This window comes from Spea bombifrons, chromosome 10 (assembly GCF_027358695.1).
Source record: "Spea bombifrons isolate aSpeBom1 chromosome 10, aSpeBom1.2.pri, whole genome shotgun sequence".
Classification (NCBI taxonomy): domain Eukaryota; kingdom Metazoa; phylum Chordata; class Amphibia; order Anura; family Pelobatidae; genus Spea; species Spea bombifrons.
Window position 1 is genome coordinate 29,841,430 of NC_071096.1, and position 19,888 is coordinate 29,861,317.

The 19,888-nt window shown below is 42.7% G+C and overlaps 2 protein-coding genes across 2 annotated transcripts in view; both read left to right on the plus strand.

Moving 5' to 3' along the window:
• The first annotated feature begins 6,599 nt into the window (after positions 1–6,599).
• Positions 6,600–11,477, plus strand: LOC128467189 (sulfotransferase 2A1-like). The gene is made up of 6 exons (XM_053448739.1): positions 6,600–7,076; positions 7,229–7,437; positions 8,781–8,907; positions 9,372–9,466; positions 10,483–10,663; positions 10,904–11,477. Exons 1-6 carry the CDS (start codon positions 6,938–6,940, stop codon positions 11,032–11,034), a joined length of 882 nt encoding a protein of 293 aa, XP_053304714.1. The 5' UTR covers positions 6,600–6,937; the 3' UTR covers positions 11,035–11,477.
• Positions 11,478–12,597: 1,120 nt separating this feature from the next.
• Positions 12,598–19,888, plus strand: part of LOC128467535 (serine/threonine-protein kinase Nek11-like) — a 51,016-nt gene continuing 43,725 nt past the window's right edge. Inside the window, exons 1-2 of the mRNA XM_053449200.1 lie at positions 12,598–12,644; positions 14,373–14,533. Coding sequence (XP_053305175.1) covers positions 14,373–14,533 — 161 coding nt within the window. The 5' untranslated portion in view covers positions 12,598–12,644. The remainder of the gene's footprint in view (positions 12,645–14,372; positions 14,534–19,888) is intronic.

The window sequence follows — 19,888 nt, forward strand, 5'->3', positions numbered from 1 at the left end:
ATGCATGTGCAATTGTGTGTGTATGCATGTGCAATTGTGTGTGTTCAGCGCTGCGGAATCTGCCGGCGCTTTATAAATGAATGTAATGTAATGTGTGTGTGTGTGTGTGTGTGTGTGAGAGCATGCATGCATAATTGTGTGAGAGCATGCATGTGTAATTGTGTGTGTCAATGTATGTGTTGGTGAGTATGAGTAATTGTGTGTAGTGTGTCTGCATATATGTACCAGAGTGTATGTTGGAAGGTGGGCCAAGGGGCAAAGAAGGCACAGACAAGTTGTTTGGGGGCGATAATGGCAAATACCAGCTGTTGTGGGGGACCCCCGGGCAATTTTCACACCAGGGCCCTGTGGTTTCTAGTTACACCCCTTATAAAAGGACTTGTCTTCTACATGTTTGTACTCAAAAGGACCAATAGCAGTGATATACAAATCCACGAGCTTCCACGCCGACAATGTGTACTCTACATTGCGAATGCACCTTTTTCTTCTTCCCCTCCCTAGAAGAGGACAATGCCAGGTGACTGAAGACCTGTTATCTGTTGGAAAAGGAAACATGATTTGCGTTCACAGAAAGGCAGAAAGGTCATAACACACCATAAATCCTTAAAAAAGTAAAATCACATATACATATACATACACCTCGTTATGCAAAGGGGTTTTTTTTGTTTTTGTTTGTGCTACTTATGCTGCGGCAGCCTCTCCCATGTGGGGCGGCGGTTGCCTTCTCTTGGCACTTGACTTGCTGGGCTGAGCTGGACGCTCTCTCTATTACAGGTCTCAGATGTTAGGCGTTCCTCTCAAACGCCCGCAAGTGCATACGCTCTGACCGTCTGGTTATGCATTCAAAAGCAGCAGCCTCTCCCGTGTGAGGCGGCGGTTGCCTTCTCTTGGCACTTGACTTGCTGGGCTGAGCTGGACGCTCTCTCTATTACAGGTCTCAGATGTTAGGCGTTCCTCTCAAACGCCCGCAAATGCGTACACGATGATCTTCTGGTTCTGCATTCACAAGCACACACATTCATATACACACATACTCCATCCTTCCCACCCCCCCTTTTTTTTTTTATTATCTCACGCCGTTCTGTCCCACATTTGCATCTAGGGTCCACTCTTCGATTTGTGAATCTAATGTATCCCCTCGTCGCTCTTGCTAGAGCGACGGCCCCTCAACTTTTAAGGTTGTATGTTACGGCTCTCGTGTTCATGGTTCCATATTTTCGTGCCAGTTTGTAGTGTGAATTCCTACTGCACTATATGTTTGTTGCCAGGGGAGGGCTTGTTCCGTCTCTCCACCTAGTGACCCCCGTGGTGTTCTATTGTGGACGTGGTTGTTTCCGTCTGCTACACATACATTGTTTTTTCTCTCTCCTGGTGGTCTGTCCCTCCAGTGCTCCTTTTCTCTTTTTTCTTCCCTTCTCTTTTCTCTCCTTTCCACTTCTTCTTCCTCCCCTTCTCCTCTTCTTCTCCCTTGTTCCCTCCTTTAGATTTGTTTTATTTTCTGTTCCTATGGCGACTCCGGCCTCCCCCGCGCTGAAGATTGTCTCTCATAATGTCAAGGGTCTGCTTTCTCCGCAGAAACGCAGGATGGTGCTTCGACACTACATTAGATCCAAAGCCGATATTGTTCTTCTGCAAGAGACTCATTTTCGTAAAGCAAACATTCCCAAGTTCTGGGATCCACGGTTTCCCACGCATTTCCACTCTGCTGCTCCTGACAAGCACAATGGGGTGTCCATCCTTATACAGAAGCGCCTGCACTTCCAAGCTCTTCATTCCTTCTCGGACTCTGACGGACGATTTCTCCGTCTGGACTGTTTGATTCATGACCAGCCCATCACGATTGTGAATGTATACGCTCCAACTCCGCCAACTCCTACGTTTTTCGATGACCTGGCTCGATCGCTTCTAACGGCACCACCGGGGGGCCTTCTCATCGGTGGGGACTGCAACTCGGTGATGGACCCATTTTTAGACCGCACCCTGTCACCGCACCCGAGAAATCTCTTTAAGCCTCTACAACATTTCGTCAAATCAATGGGACTGTTTGACGCCTGGCGCCTTCTCCATCCTTTGGACAGGGACTACTCTTTTTATTCTCATCCACATGCAATGTACTCAAGACTTGATTACTTTTTTCTTAACCAGCGACTGCTTCCATCGCTTCTGAGCTCGTCTATTCATGAGATTTCCTGGTCTGACCATGCTATGATAGACATCACCCTCTCGGCCCTTCAGCCGCCCAACCTGAGGCCTCTCTGGCGTTTGAATGATGCTCTACTCCTTGACCCTGAGATTAGGGGGACCATCACACAGTCTCTCTCTGATTACTTCACAGAAAATTTGACCTCTGATGTCTCTCTGGGCACCGTTTGGGACGCTCACAAAGCGGTCCTTTGAGGACAATTTAGAGCGATCGCATCCGCCAAGCGGAAACGACATCTCTCTCAGATTACGGCTCTCATGGATAGGAAGACCATGTCGCTAGATCACGCTTCAGGCGCAAGAGGAGAGGTGGGTAGTTGGCCACATACATCTGTGAATGCGAAGGGGTTATATATATGCCGAGAGAGCGAAAGGAGTCGTCACGGTGGGGGATATGCTCGTGAACAATAAACCTGGCTCTTACCAACACCTCCTTTCTCACTATGAACTCCCGGCTACAGAAATTTTCCGGTTTCATCAGCGACTTTCGTCCGCGACTTTCTGCTGCGTCACCCGGATCACGTCCCGACGTTTTATGAACAAGCCACCCGCCTTCCACACAAGCCACATGGTGCGATTTCTCATCTGTATAACCACATGTTGGGGATCAAATTCCCGTCCTCGCCTCTGTTCGAACAGCGCTGGGAGCTGGACCTAGGGCAATCCCTTGAACCTGCGGACTGGGGTGAGATTTACGTTAACGTCTGGAAGGTAACCGCGTGCACTCTGGTTCAGGAGAACTGCTATAAAGTCCTTTCGCGTTGGCACCTCACGCCATCCAGGCTTCATTGCATGTTCCCGGCCCACTCACCTCTCTGCTTCCGGGGTTGTAGCGAAGAGGGGACCTTCCTGCACACGTGGTGGACCTGCCCTCAGGTTGCGTCTCTTTGGTCCTACTTTTTCAACAGCTTGAGTGCAGCCCTTGGTGTCCGCTTGAATCCTGACCCTTGGACAGCCCTTCTCTGCAGAAACTATCCGCTGGACACTCTGTCCCCATCGGCCCACCGTTTAATCTTTCGCATTTGTACGGCAGTTCGTCTGGCTATAGCTAAGATTTGGAAGTCGGGCACCCCTGCTATCCCTTTCATCGAAGCTAAAATCTGGGATATTATCAAGCTAGAAAAGATTACCGCATACCTACATGGCACATCCCACCTTTGTCTATCTCATGTGGGATCCTTGGCTGGAAATTCGCACCATCCAACGTTGCGGTGCCTTGGCTGTGAGAGTCGTCATTTCCCCTCCCCTTCCTTCCCCCTTCTTCTTCCCTCCCACTCTTTTTCTCTTCTCTCTTTCTCTATCTTTCCTTCTCGTTTTCCGCTTTTTGGTGTTTGAGGATTTCCGTTCTCATGTTACGATCTGTGCAGGTTCCAGTTGCGACTGGTATACTACTGGCCTTCTTGTCTCAATCTAGCTTCCAATTCATATTCCATCACTACCATCACTATGTGCTAGTTACAGGCCAAGCTGTGCCCATGTTACATGTTACATCATGTCGATGTTTTGCCTCTGGCTATGACTGGCTTGGAAATCCTGTCATGTGGGTTTTTTTTTCCTGTTCTCTTTTACAATAAAATAAAATAAATTACTTCAAAAAAAAAAAAAAGTAAAATCAATTATGTCAGTTTGTAACAGAGCCCATTGAAAATAAAATGGGTGATGGGTCAAGGGGGTCCGAATGACCCCGTTCATTGGGTCCAGAAGAAATATACCTGCTGAGACATTTGATATTTGGCAGAGAAGCGCAGCTCAAGTTCACACGAGAAGTAGAGATTCACCTCCTATTAACTTGACCCTTGTACCACAAAGAGTTTAATTACCGCCATAAATAGGATTAGTTTTACAGTCACCAACCTTTTCCAAATAGCTGGCTGCCACCGAGGTTTACGGAGGGCAAAGGCTTATTCATTAACCTTTCAGAAACATGTTAACTAAACCATTTCCTGCAAAAGATCTAAAAGATATGTTTTTTTTCATTTCATATCAGGATATTTGGTAATCAAACTTAAGTAGATATCAGGAATATTCCTTATCATGGACTCTGGACCTCAGCGAAGAGAACATTAAGATCTATCCACCAAGATGATCATTCAAAGGTTCCTCTTCTGTTCTCCTTTCTAAACCTACAACAGGAATATCGCTGATTCGTTAAATTCTAATTATTATTGAATTCCGTCGATAATTAGAAGGGTGAAAAAAATTAAAAACGGTAAAGAAAATTTGGGGCGAAACATAACGATTTATCTTTATGGTAAAAATCCATGCTTCTTAACTAAAACAAACATCGAGCGTCAATATATTGTGCATTCAGATCAGTACAAAATGTAATTTGCAGGGCTTTTGGCAAGTTTGTGCAAATGTCCCCAAAACTAGGGTCTACGAAAATTGTAAGAAAAAAGCTTTTTCTCAACCAAAAAGTCCGAAAAAGACATTTGAAACGAACGCCCTAAATATACACTTTCACCCCAGCGGGGTATGAAGAACGATGCTGGTGAACGATGCTGGTGAACACGGCGGATGGATGTCATGTAAAGATCCGTCAGTCCTGTAACAATTAAATGTTGAATTCATTTAGATGCCGTAATATTGTTATGTTTTATTATTGTTTATTAAATGAGTGCCCTGGAGCACAGAGATAAGATATCAAATTCGTACAGATATGTAATCAGATAGATTAAGACGACACTAGGACGGCAGGCAGATTTTAAGTGGCAGATGTATAGGATAAGCATTAAATGCATACACACTGAGCTCTTTTTAATGTATTTTCACTGGTTTCTATTACTTCCAAAGGAAGTGCAATGTCGGGAAAAGTCATTTACACCACGGAAAACTCAAAGATCTCGCAAACGATACTAGGGTTTATGGAGTGAGGGCAGATAAGAGAAACCACGGTGACTTATAAAGTGATTATCTGTTTATAGATTAGCCTGAAACCTTAACACAGAACCAACTACAACATATAATAATAAAAAAAGGAGGACTACCAATAAAACTAGCAAAAAGGAGCTTTAAATTGCCCCACCAGCCTAACCAATGTGACCTTCGGAGATATTAATAAATTCTGTTATTAAAACTACTGAAAACTTGTGCTTTTTGTTTTCCAATTAATGTATGGATATTTACTGAGAAATGATTCATTTTAACTCGGGGAATATGCCACGTATATATATATATATATATATATATATATATATATATATATATATATATATATATACGTGGCAATAGGTGGCATGGCTACAATGTATTTTCTTCCCTATCCTTGCAAAGGCTGCCTGAAGCAATCGACAACAATCAGCAACTCTACAGAACTGGAGAGATAACTTTATCATTATCATGCTGAGTATAGTTATAATCGGTTTCCAATAAATACATTCACCATCGATATTTAAACATCGGTAGGTTTATGTTTTCACGGAATCGTGAAATGTAAGATTTGGGAAAAGTTTTATTTTTTGCCTTTTTTTTTCTGAATTACTAAAATAAAAACTCATAGGGACATAGTCCGGGATTTTTAAGGATATTACCGATTAGAAATAGAATTTTTGTTACTAACATAAGTCCGAGTCCTTGAAATGCAGGTGACCAGGGGGTGGCGCTCTTGTACCAGACTTGCCTATTTCTGATACAGACTCAAACTTTTTGTATGACTTTTTTTATTTGAAATGGTACCGGATTTTTTTGGGGTATTTATGATGGAGAGGTGAGGATGTGTTAATATTTCACCCGAGTGCAGGGTGCGTGGTATTGTGACCTTTAAAACTGTGTGATACTCTCATAATCTTCTAAACGCTTAGAAAAGAGGGGCAGGAAATTAGGGGAGGAAATAGGGGATTAAGCAGGACTGGACCTATCAAATAAAGACACTTGGGAGGTATGGCTCAAACGGTACGGGAGATCTGAAATGCTATAATCGGATCTGGACGTGTACGGGGCTATCTCGGACCCTTCCAAATATAGCTGTTGATTCTACAAGCGCAAAGTTCAGCAGCAGTGCCTTATTATCTGTGTAGGGCTAGAGCTTCGCATGCTTTTGCCTCTTCTCTCCCTCCTATGACCCCTCGATGTTCCTATAAGTGGAATAAAGGGGAAAAATAATATCCACAAAGGCTTCTGTGTATGCATTTTGCAAATAAAACACTAAAAAAAAAACGCTCGGGGCAGGCCTGGAATTTACGCTAACACCGGCAGACTTCCTTAGTAAAGCTCTTGCACGGGAGGGTTGAGTAAATAAAGTTTGTGAAACTTCACAGAGCCAGGTTTTGCGGGGGTTAAGTCAGAAACACCGTTTCCATACGTGTTGTCATTTTCACCATTTCCTCCCCACACTACATACTGGTTAGGGGAGGAGCTTTAAGAAAAAGCAGTGGTTTGAGGACGGAAGGGGACCCCCCCTCCCCCGGAATGGGGAATGCTTAAATGTACGAGGCTGTCTGTATCTGTACAGTAAAAGTAATCAAGCGGATGAATCAGGGCGGTTTTTAAACAAAAAAGACAAGGACGTCGCTCAGAAGCGAGAAGCTGCAGGAAATCTGGTCACGTTTCCGGCAAATTAAATGTTTACTTAAAGAGATAATGTTTCAAAAAGTATCTAAGGCTAAACCCTGTTTGGTTATTTTTTTCCTGGAACGATTAGCTGTTAATCGTATGCTTTGTGGGGCGGAAGAAATAAACAAATAGGTTAGGTTCACGGTTTCTTGTTTCTACATTTTGGTTAAGTTTTTTGGCCAGTATGGACAGGCTGGATGTTACAGAATGCTTTGCAGGAATCCAGTTCCCAGGACATCTTCACACGGAGCAGTCCCTGCAGTACGCCAAGGAGTTCCGCTTCAAAGAAGGGGACATTGTCATAGCCACTTACCCCAAATCAGGTACAGTAGGGCGATGTTATATTGGGGGAGATGGTAGAAAGATGGTGGAACAGATTGGGATGGTGGGACAAGTATGGGAAATATGCAAAAGGCAGGCAAGATATGGATAACGAGGCTGAAACGTGTCATTCATTTTGGGTTTTCCATCTCAGGAACCACATGGATGCAAGAAATCCTAACTCTTATCTACAGTCAAGGAGACCCCGAGGTAGCCACAACCATTCCCAACTGGGTGCGGACCCCCTGGCTGGAGCACACCTACTTCAAGGAGACCCTTAAGGATGGAGAGGGGCCACGGATTATTACTACCCACCTTCCCAGTGAGGTGCTTGTTCCGGCACTGCAAAACTCAAAGGCAAAAGTAAGTTTGATGGTCTTCAGTAAATATAGCGTGACTTCAATTTGTTGGTCTGTTTACATTTTAATACGTAGAAATTTTTTTTATTATTATTTAATTACTCGTGGGTGAGGTTTGTGATTCTGGGACACCAACACCTCCATGGTCCTGCTAAGTCACCTCCAAGAGTAAAGCTTCTCTGATTAAAAGTAATTCCTACATTCCTCTCCCCGTCACGGAGTTCACCGACGTCACTCATGCACTCAAAAACAGAGGGTAATTAACAGCCCTGAACGTGGAACTCCGAGCACCCAGTCCAAAGTTGTTGTTTTTTTATTTTATTTTTTAAAGAAGGCGTTCAGAATGTAAATCATAGATACATAGTTCTTTAAGCCCTTTGTAATTTGTGTAACACAAATACTCGTTAGTGATCCTCTGGTACTCTCCAGCATCCTCCTTACAACCTGGAAGCCTCCTGGAGCTCAGAACACTATAGCAATGATGCCACATGCAACGTTGCTTATGATGTCATTAGCTACGGAGGCCACAAATGGTCTCCAAAGTCCCATATGGAAGCCACATATTGCCACTCAATTTGCGGCCTTATTTTTTGTCAATAAGTGGCTTCACGTAAGTGGCATTTTACATCCGTGGAGAATACTACCAGCAAGTTTACTCCGTGATCCGGTTGGGAGAGGCTGAGCGTTTTGGACACTGAAGAAATTGTATCATGTCCAAACAGAGGGAACAAGGAAACCAGGAAGAATTCAGAAGAGTTTTTCAATATATTGCTTCACCTAACACATAGAATCGCACCGACTACACAGCTATACCACCATCAACTCCAAAAAAACACGTGTATGTTCTCCATTAAGCCTGGGCCCCTTTTCTCTCATTACGAAGATGGCCCTGATAAGCAGACACTCCAGTAGAAGACCACATCCTCTGACCGCAACCACGCAACGCTTCCTGGTCCACATCTCCTTCTCTTTTCTCAGCTCATTGCATTAGCCCTCCGTCTCGCTTATGTCTCAAGAACTGACATCAAAGGTCTAGAAAGTAGGTCAGTATCTTACACAGAGTAGGCTGAAGGTTTCTTAAGCATAACTAGTTTCACACCGACTATAACCGCGGTCTCTTGTACTCCATATAGACAATAAGGTTTCGCGCTCTTCGTCAGTTTCAATAAATCTTTTGTCTAACATAAATTTCAATGGAATGTTTATGGGCCAAGCATAGTTTCTTATTTAACCTCCTACGTAATGGGCATTTTTTTTTTTACAGCAAACAGAAATGGCTGTAAATGAAATTAAAATTATTATTAAGAAAAATGAATGATGTATCCTGATATTGTCTCGTTATTCCAGGTGATTTATTTGGCAAGGAACCCCAAAGACGTGGCGGTTTCATACTACTTCTTCCACAAATTGGCCAAGTTCTTGCCGGACTTTGACTCCTTACCAGAATTTGTGGAACATTTCCTGGAGGGCAAAGGTCAGATATTGTTTGTGGCCCATGTTACCAAGAACTCGCCAGGCGGTTAGGTTTGTAGAAACACAATTTCCACGATCATCATTTGGTTGGACCATTTTCCCCCATTTTATCTGTTTTATATCCTATCTCAAGAGTAATGTAGGCTGAGATAAAGAACATGGTCCAAGAAAAGAGAGTCTATAGTCAAAACTGATATCTTTTATTGGGCCAACATAGGAAAAGTAGATGCAGAGTCCCATACGTCTTCAGGACTTCACAAGTTTTTTCTTCAGAGGGAATGTACATAGACTAAGATAATATTACAGGGGAAATAAATGGCAGTTCTGGTGATGGCTTTTGGTGGCTATAAAGACCATAAACTGATAAGTACTCCAGTTTACCCTGTCCCAACTGTGGCTTATGCAGGGCTTCTGATTTATCAAGAATACTGGTGTCACAGCTGATTGCTCTGATGTGTCCAACAGTACATTATGGATCCTGGTTTCAGCATGTGAAGGGCTGGTACATGCAGAGGATGAACTTTGACTTATTCTACATTACGTATGAGGACCTGCATAAAGTGAGTGATTTTTCTGCTTCAACTCTGTTATCTTTCTTTGTCTACCTTGGAATTTATTACAATCAGGATCCTCACGATTAACAATTTAGCTCCAGTCCAACTGGCTCACATCTATTCAAAAATGTATTAAGTTCTCATATAGGTATATCCATGGAGGCTGGGTTTTGAAGTCTCTTGAAATGTCTTGAATGTAGTAGCGTCCAGTTTCGGTACCTCTCTTATAAATAAAAAACAAGAGACACTTCTTTATTTCAAAATTTTATTAAACGTCAGATATGGAATTATTTGTCCGCGGTGCGGACTAAAATAACTTCAGCACCGCGACACTAAACCTTTATTATATGTTACACAGTGTCAAATATTATTAAACCAACAAATTTGACACAATAAAATCAATAATTTATTGTAAAATGAAAGCAAACATAACCAATTGTAACCATTTAATAACCACTTAATAACCGAATAAACAAATAAGTAACCTGCTGGTATGGGCGTGACCACCTGTATCCCTGCTGGAACTGCCGGCGTCCCCAGCGCGGCAGTCACATGACCATACGATTCACAGGGGCGCATGCCCCTGGAGTGTCCTGCACTTACACCTCTGTGCACCACAAATAACCATACCTAGATGGTTGACTCCTGCACCGTACCAGCTTAAAACCAGAATACCCGGCAAAATGCCAAAAACAGGGGAGGGATGGGTGGGAAAATTTTTCTGAAAATGGTTGCCACTATAGGCCACGACCCTTCCTTATATACCCCCCTAGGGAGGGTAATTAACTAATTACCCCCTCCCCCTCTGGCCCTGCACCTGCCACCAGATAGCTCAGATTTTCAGCGGCAAATTTTAGCTTAGTCATGCCTTAACCCTTTAAACAGGCTTGACCAAGGGTACCTCGTCCGCACACATTCATGTGGCCCCTTTGTCCAATTCTTTCCCTCCGGGGCTGTTCTGTAGCTCTGCTACATATCATCTGTTCTGTTCTTGAAGAGCCAACTCTTCTATTTTCTTTCAGGACTTGAGGCGGTCACTCAAGAAGTTGTGCAGGTTCTTAGGATGTCCGATGTACTCTAAAGAGCTCGACAACATAGAGCATCACTGTAGGTTTGAAATAATGAGTCAGAACCCCATGGTGAACTGCACTCTTATCTCCTCTGAGATCATGGACCACAACAAGAGCAAGTTCATGAGGAAAGGTGGGTCTTCACCTCTTAACTTAAAAGGACTCGTAGTACAAAAGAGAGATTTAGACTTTAAATCAGAAGCACATATCATTTGTAGAACAAGGTACTCTTGTTCCAGACTTGCATCAACTATGTAAGAATACATTCCATCCAAGTATGAAATACAGTTTTTGTTAATTGCTCCGTAATTGGATCTCTGTACCAGAGCCGGCTTGTTTAAGGTTTTACTAACCGCTGTTTTTCATGTTTTAGGTGTAGTGGGTGACTGGCAGAATCACCTAAAAGAGGAGGAGAGCGCACACTTCGATAAGGTTTTTCAAGAGAAGATGTCAGACTGTGACCTCCAGTTTGTTTGGAGTTTGGAGAACAGTGAGGACACTTAAGGACACGGCACTCACCCTTAGCCAACTGTAATGTCCATTGTACCATTGAAACAGATTTAGAACCCTACTTGCTGAGCCGTGGAAGTTTTGCGTGGACAGTAAAAGGGATGCGGATTCTAAATATTAAGCGAAAGGAAGGAAATGGCTGCACGTGGTGTACGCAGTCCGGGTTGTTCATCTTTCCCCTTGTCTACTAAGGTCTCCAAGACTATAATTTCTTATTAAATAAGTGAGAAGACAGAAAATAAAATAAAAATTGAAAATAAATCATGCGAAAAGATTAAGAACTGCTCGCTCAATTAAGTAGATACATCCTATCCACTTTAAAAAGGAACATATGAGCGCTGTTTGCTTTCTTGTATGTTTTTAATATCTTATTGCGCTTAGGTGGAGCGGTATTTATTTACTCCTGAAATTTGTCCAGACGTAAATTGTAAAATGTAAATCATATCTGATTTCTTAGACTTAAAGAAATTAACTAAAAGAAGAGATCAGCAGCTCTTCTGTCGTAGCAGATCGACTTCCATATGCTTACCAAACCCTAAACCAGCTCGGAGCTCAGACGTTCCATCGATATTTCCAACAACACACGAAGCGAAATCAGAAAAGAAGGGTCTCGCTTAACGATGCAGCCGAATCCGGGCTGCATGTGGAATTCATACTACATGCATTCCCGATTTTAACATTGGCAATACCCCCAGCTCGTTTTATGACTGGTGTAGACATGATGGTATGTCATAGTATGTTTCATGGTCGGGGGAGGGGGGGTAGAAACATTGTAGCGATATATTTTATATTTTATATTGTATATAAACAGCCGGGATGTAACGTTTTGTCAAATCTGTTTAATATTCTAACGCAAATCCTATTGCGATGTCCCTGTCCTGCTAGGCCAGAATGCAATAGAAGCGCACGCTCTCCCGAGGCCTGTAAATGTGCAGAGACCCGGAGCTGCTGCGTAACGTTACGAAGTAGCCAACGGGAAAGTTAATGAACGGAAATTCCAAGTGGAAAATATTCTTGAAATGAACAAGGAGTTTTATGTAAAAAAAAAAAATCTACTTTTATTCCTTTAACTTTATAAAAAAAACATTAAATCTTCACTATATATGCGGCCATTTAAATCAGCCCTTGGGAAAGGAACAAGGAAATGGAATTCTGCTGCTTAGCCATTAATTCATGTACCATTTAGACATTCTGTTTTAAACACCTTAAGAAAGGAGGCAGGTGAAGGTATAAGGGAAATTGTCGGATATACCTGTCACCTACAGTAACCGCTGGCAACCGTCACCAAGAAAGCGACTCACCTGGGCTATACCATATCACATACAGGGTTATTTCGCTTCTACACGTGAAAGGGGAATGATGTATCGCTCAGGTTCACTAAGAACAAGCAGTATTTTATACTACAGGTACACCTGCTAATACTAATGCCCCTATACTCACACCCATGGAGCCCATCGCCCCTATGTGCTAATATTCGATTAAGATCATACACCCCCCTCCCAGGAGATACGGAAACTTCTCAGATTTACCTTTCCTCGACGCCCAGACACACCTGTATTGGATTCCATCCAGGATTCAACAGCCCGCAAGATCTGTCAATAAAGGTAAGCATTCATTACGCTGAGACGTGCACATAAGAGAGATGACTTCTTACTTAATAGATAATTAAGGATATGCTAGAGGGACAAAGGCTGGAAGCCATGCTGGAAAACACAATAGATCAAGCAATTCAGAATTAAAGGGACGCGGCACATGAGCGAACCAGTGAAAACAGGGGCTTTTTCTTTGCGTAAATATTACAACTTTCCATAACTATATATATATATTTTTTTTTTTTATAAAGACGAATTTTTTATCTAATGTATAAATTCCATAGACTACGAGCTTCGCCCAGGGAATGTAGCTGCAGAGGTAACTGTTACACGTAAAGTGATCATGGTGGAAAGTCATTGGCGTCGAATCTTTCTATGAGGTTTGGACGGGTGCAGACACTTGCTTCCTGATGTGCGCGGCCCTGAAGGTTTCCGTAACCCGCTTCAACCAGGCTGAGAGGTTATTATTACACATCCGCCGGGGCCATTTACTCTGTCCGGGCAAGGATTGCTAATGTGTCTTTTCACGGTCACGGTGACTCGTGGTGAAGAAGTTGCTGAGAGACACAATGGCTTGTTGAGCGTGTGCCTGATCTGATTATTATCTGCAGGGCAGGCTGTGGCTTTCTGATTGAGATGCCATCTTTAACATCATCTAATCAGCTTCAGGCAGATGGCCGCAGCTGGGACATCGGAACTGCGCCGATTATTAGACGTTACCATCTAAGCGCACATTGCTTGGAGTTTGGGATGAGTGGCAGGGAGCAGGTGTGAAGGGTGTCTTATTATGGACCACAGATAATGTCTTCTGCACAACTCGATCAGATGAGCTCAAGAACCACACACGGCGACAACTATTGTTTTAAAGTACAATACATTGGAATTATTCTTAGTTACGTGTATTTAGAAACATTCAGAGCTACGAGTTGCTTGCTCTGGACCTCTTACAGACCCCAAAATTTACGTGCGTGGTCCGATAGCAAGCTTCATGCAATAACCACAAGCGAGTCTGGTTTCCGCCACCCACCTCATTCACAGGAAAAGCCGTGGTTATCCGTTTCCACGTCAGTCCCTTAACTTTTCAGCCAAATACATCCAAACCACATAGACTACGTACAGAACTAAAAAGTACGACTTATGGTTAGTTTCGATGAGTTAATTTAGTTAAAAGCTGCCATGAAGTAAATGTTCGACACAGGACCCAGACCCCTGGAGATAGAAACCTCAGAAAACACTAAACGGCACAATACAAAGACATAAATGGTAACATTATAGTCCAAGTGTCATCCAACCTGGTGTAGCTTCATCCGAAGCATCACATAGATCATAGACTATCATAACTCACAACATTCCAAATGGCCAGAGGGGCCGAAGTCAGAGGTCTGGCTGGTGGGGGTAGAGCTTTACAAAGACTTTTAGAAGAACGATATTGTATTTTATTTACAAAACACATTTTCTTTTGGTCATAAACCCATTATTTTAACTTGAAAGGTTCTAGAACTCCACGAGGCCCTCATACCCATTCAAACATTCCGAGTGCCTACAAAAGAGGGGCTTCAGGGGGATTAAAGAATGTTAGGGGTCCAAAAAAAAAACCCCCCAAAGGGCTTCCAAATAAAGAAATTCAGTATAATGAAGACGCTATTCTCCGCACATCACGCGGCGCGGCGGCGGTAGGATAATGCATTTAATAAAATGTACATAGTCGTGTTTGTGAGCTCATGATGTCACTTCACACAGATGGATATTACGGTGGAGGCGCATAGGACCCAGCCGGTGGCCCAAGGTGGATTCTCTCCTGGATGTGTTGTCTTGGGAAGATACACAGTTTGCGGGAAGCTGGGCAGCGGGTCTTTTGCCACTGCGTACCTGGTGACCGATGCCAGGGATGATGGAAGCCAGTAAGTAGTGGATCAAATGATGCAAATTACTTGAGTTAGGAGAGACCCCATAAGAATCAACGAACAGCTGGGGGTCCCCCTTCGGGTGGCGAACAGCAGCCCCTCTTAATGCTCAGCAAAAAAACAAAAGAGGGGCAATGGATGTCAACCACAGCTGGGGGTGCAAATCTTATTCTCTAATGCGAGTAACCTACATAAAGCGGATGATATGATGCCATGTGATGTGGGCAGAGCGCAATATGTCCCTGTATCTCTTTTTTTTTGTATTCATATTATATTAAATTGGCTACTATGGGTTTAAATCCTCTTAGACCCCCTTGGCGCTGCTCTTTTACCGGGCGCATTGCGAGGAGTCTTTATTTAACGACACACTGCGCGATTTAACGGCCTCACAACGCTCTGAATGCAGCACATAACACGGTCGCTGTGAATTCCGCGCGGCTTTGTTTGGTTGCCATGGTGCGGATTTTCTCCGAGTGTTGGCGCCGCACACACTCCTCTGAGTATTGCTACTGGAAAGCAGATCAGGACTCCAGGGGCTTTCAGTATAACAGGTCTAACGCGTTCTGCGATTCTGCCGAAAACCAAACCCTTCCATTTAAACGCACCAACATTTCCCGTTACAGAGGGATCATTTCATTTTCACCCTTAAAACAATTGAGCGGACAAGGCCCTAAGGTTCCAGGAACCCTTGGACAAATACACCTCCGGTGCGCTTTATTGCATTTAATTACTTACTAAGAAAGGGGAGAAGCTGACATTGCTGCGTCCGCCAGCTCAGTGCCGTAGATTGCCCATATGGTGGGACTGGAGTTAAAATCTACCGGTCTATAGGTGTTTTTGGATGGCTACGCCACTCTTACACCCGTAGAAGAAGAGGGGCTGCGGAGGGGCAGGTGTAGAGGGTACATAAATGCCCCAAAACCCTAAAAAATTTAAAAAGCAGAATTATCCAATTATTCATAAATAAAATGTGCAAACATGCAAAATAATTCAGAGTATAGATGATGCTTAACGCTATTGCTGTAGATGAAATTTGTGTTTATAGGATGTAGGAAGAGAATATTTCTAGAACAAGCAGCAGATGGCACCAAACGCCCGTGTGATTGTAACGCCATTCTCGAGTAAATTATAAATCACTAAGTTTTACTTACAACATTGTTAAAGCCTAATTAACAAGCAGCGCCTTATGTGAATTAACGAGGAAGAGCCATGGAATAGGAAATATTGTGTCTAGCCATTAAATACATTTCATGTATTTAACCGAAGCCCGTATGGTTCCTTTAACAGTTTTGGGGCAGGAATAAATCATATTAATGAAAAAGTTATTAAATAATCAAGGTTTGGGTGCCGATCACAGACAGCATCGCACCATATCAACTAAGTTCAATGAGTGGCCGGGGCCGGCCCAGTTGAAGATGACGTTTTGTTATCTCAACACAACTCTTTGTCCAGAAAAAAACGGCTCTGTGGAGCGTCATCGGCCAACTCGATTTTTATTATTTTTTATTTTGGGACCGTGCAAATGGGACCATGCGGTGCCAATTTAGGTTTTACGTTCCCCGTCAAGAAGCACATATTCCAGCCATGTTGGGCTTTACAAATGTTTGTAGAAATTCAAATTAGGAACCCCGTAGATATTTCAACCAGACTCTTCTTCACACCTCCCAAATGTCCCTCTGTTGGCCCTGTCCCCCCTGACCCCCCTCTTTTCTAGGGGGTCGGAATGTTTGCTGGGTATGAGAGTATCGCAGGGTTCCACAGGCCCTATAATGGGTATAGAAATAATAGGAAATGTGGTAAATTAAATTATGTAAAAAACATAAATTCCGGTCACCCTATTATGCTTATCAGATTTTTTTTTGGGGGGGGATAATTTTTAAGTTCTATTTTTTGCAATGCAAGTTGTGGCAGAGATCTGGAAACTATTAAATTCCAGGGAGCTGAAAGTCATTTTCTTTCTAACCGTTCAGCGAAATCCTCTTTCGTCTTAATTTGAGACGTTTGCCGGAATCCCGCTATGTAAATCCCCCCTGCCATGCTGGTTGTCCCGCATCAATGATCTTTTGACTCAGGGAGGCAGGGGTAGTTTGTTCCCCAACGGGTAGGAAAAGGGGGTAAGGTGGGCAGTTAGGTAGAGGTACAAAACGCTGTATGTGGAGCACAGAACAGTAACTTTCCATTGGAATAATGGAGATTATTTCTCATTAATTTCTCATTAATTGCTGGTTGCTATGGTAACAAAACCACTTATCTATTCCCAAGTTTTAGAGAACAATCTTGCTCTTGTACCTTGTTACGTCACCGTATGGGAGATTTATTATACTTTTTGCTCACTTCCTTCTTTTCCTTATCGTATTGAAGTCCGTCCGGGCCGGCTTTATCCTGAAACCCACATGTCTATTAGAGATACGCGTCCCGAGCTTATTTGAAGAGAAATGCACTTAAAAGATTAATGCTCCCTTAAAGACGACTCCGTCATAAAATATGTATCATTCTATTTACCCTTTTTATAAAGCTTTCTGTTACATTATATATTTGTGTTGCAGTAAATAGACAACATTTCTGATACAAACTTTTTTTTATCTACGCTATAATTCTTTTTGAATTATTCATTTTTTTAATTTTTTTTTGGGGGGGGGTTTGGTTAATAGGGCTTTACAGAGTATTTCTGTAGTTTGTATGTTTCCGTTTTTAACCTGAATTCTTGTTTAGACTCTACAAAGCCATGAAAGATGTGAGAGTACAGTATATCTGCACTGATAAAAATAATTAGAACTTGAAAGCCTGTATTAAAGCGCACAGAATTATTCATAATATTCTAACTAATTGCACAGTATCCAAATTTAAGAGATCATCCCCAAAGCGTATGGTCATTACGTGAACTTGGAGAAGAAAGGGAATCAAATTTGTTGTGACATAATACGACCCCCCCCATGTATGGTTCCCATACCCCCCTTTTGTTGTTGTATTGATAATACGCTGTAATTGGTTTTCAGTATTTTATCGAAGTATTGTCTCCTTTTTTTTCCCAAAGCCATGTTTACATAAAGCTCTAAATGCTGAAACAATCATTTTTTAATCTGCTTTCTGTGCGCGTTTGGAGTTTTAGCAATTATCATTCGCAGCGAGATAGATATCCAAAGGTCCCCTAACAATCGGCAGGCTGAAGGCACTGAAGGGAATCAGGCAGACCAATTAAATCAAGAAGGTGAATTCAATTGCTCCGATATTCCCAAACCAATTAAGAATCTCAATATGACAAACCAGAGCTGGAAGAAAGGGAGTTGATAAAGTGAATCTTGATTACAGCTAATGTAAGCCAGGGGGCTGCTGGTAATTGGGGGATCTGGAAGGACCCAACAAGGCGATATTTTGATAATTAACTCCAGCACAAACTAACTTTATGCATGGTCTTTGTCTGATCATAAATCTGTCGTACGTCCAAATAGCTAAACAGATAAAGTCAACGCCAGATATGGGATTTACAGGATAGAAATGCAATCAGGGAGGATGGGAGACTGCCTAAGGTCTCAGCTGGTTGAAGGAGCTGCCCAGGTGGGACAACAGGGACCTGGGACACTGGGCTGCCTTCATCTACCATCTGGTCCATGGAAAAGGGTGGCCGCGTCTTTAAATGGTAGAATGATTGAATGGAGGGTGATAGAGAGGCCATTGAAAGGTGGGGATTATGCAGAAGAATATGGTAAAATGGAAACATTTTGGAACTGGGAGATCTAGAATGTATGTATAAAAAACATTATTACCTGGAAATTCAATTACCATCCTGCTTGGCTAGATATGTAGGTCTTTGCTGAAAGGCCCGACAATGACAGAAATAGCGAATTGTGTTATAAACACCCATTGGGATGTTTGACTGTATCCCCAATGGCCGTACTCACAAACTGAGTTTTCTGAAGACATATTGGTGATGAGCCACTAAACGATGAATTTACCGTCTGGAGCTGTGTAACAGAAAGTCAACACCTGTTTGAATTCCGTATGAACATTTTTTAGATGGTTTCACGTATTTTAAGGGCATTTAAGACATTTTTCACTATATAATGCACCTGCCTGAAGGTTCCTCTTGGTAACGGTCTGGTGAAGTTCTGTCCTGGATTGTAATTAATTATGTCTAACAATTTGACATTAATTGAAGTCTTTGTGGAGGAGATGAATCGGATATACTGATGGAGATCTATCCTGTGCAATATGAGCTGAAGAAAACATGACCCTCTTATGGATGGAGATCCACCGTAGGGTGCGCTTTTTAAGAGCTGTCCAATCTTAATTGACTAAGCCTCGCCCCTGCTTGGCACGTACATTTGAAAGTAATCCAAAACTATCTTAAATGCAAAAGAAAAACGTAATGCCTTGTTGATGTCTTGGCGATATTTTGCTCTAGTGTCCGGTACCCGACGTGTTAATCCTTAATCCTGAAATGCATATAGAACACGGAATGTCATAAATTCATGATACACAGATGCTTTCCAAAAACCCCAATCACTGCTACCTATCTACACATCCCTCCTGATATCGTTAAAAAAAAAAGAGCTGGCCGTGACAGCGGAATTTAATGAGCTCTTCATACCAGCATGTGGCTTCTGATTAACTTTCCATTATCACGAGAGTCGGCCTGGCACGTCGCAAGCCTCCTGGCTCCCAGCCTGGCACACAGGTGAGAGATTGATGTTTCTTAACTAGAAATGTCGCACTTGGTGTCGGAGTCTCATGACATGCTAATTGTCCCTTTCCCAATCATTTATTCCGCGTAGCGCACCTTCACCTCGCATCCCTTGTTAGAATTTTTGGCCACCTGCTGGATCTCTTCTTGGCTTCATCCTGTGCGTTGCTGTCATTACACAAGCTTATATTTTAATTTCTGTACGGGCCACGAATCTATCCAAATGAGCCTCATGTTCTTCCTCCATCTCAGTACATCTTGTGATAGGCGAGCCATGTCAGTACCTGCAAACCAGGCTATTTAGAGAGACAGTCCCTCTGTGTGCCACATACATATACACACATACACTCTCTCAACGCAAAGTGGATCCACGTGGCCGCTAGCACGCAGGTAAAACCAATGGTTGTTAAAAAGTATCAGCCATGGTTTGGGGAATCTACATAGAGTTCAGATCCAGGAAGGCAAGTACCAGACCATAGAATAGAGTTTCTACTCGAGTCTCTACACCAATCTCACCATAAACAGTTCAGCTGCTTTGTATTCTGCTTTTATTTAACTATATCTGAGCATCTAATAGATTGTGAGCTCACAAGTCCTGGGCTTTCTTCTCCTGTATCATACATTGTCAATTTTAATGTTTTAGTTCGGTGATGTCCAACCTGCGGCCCTCC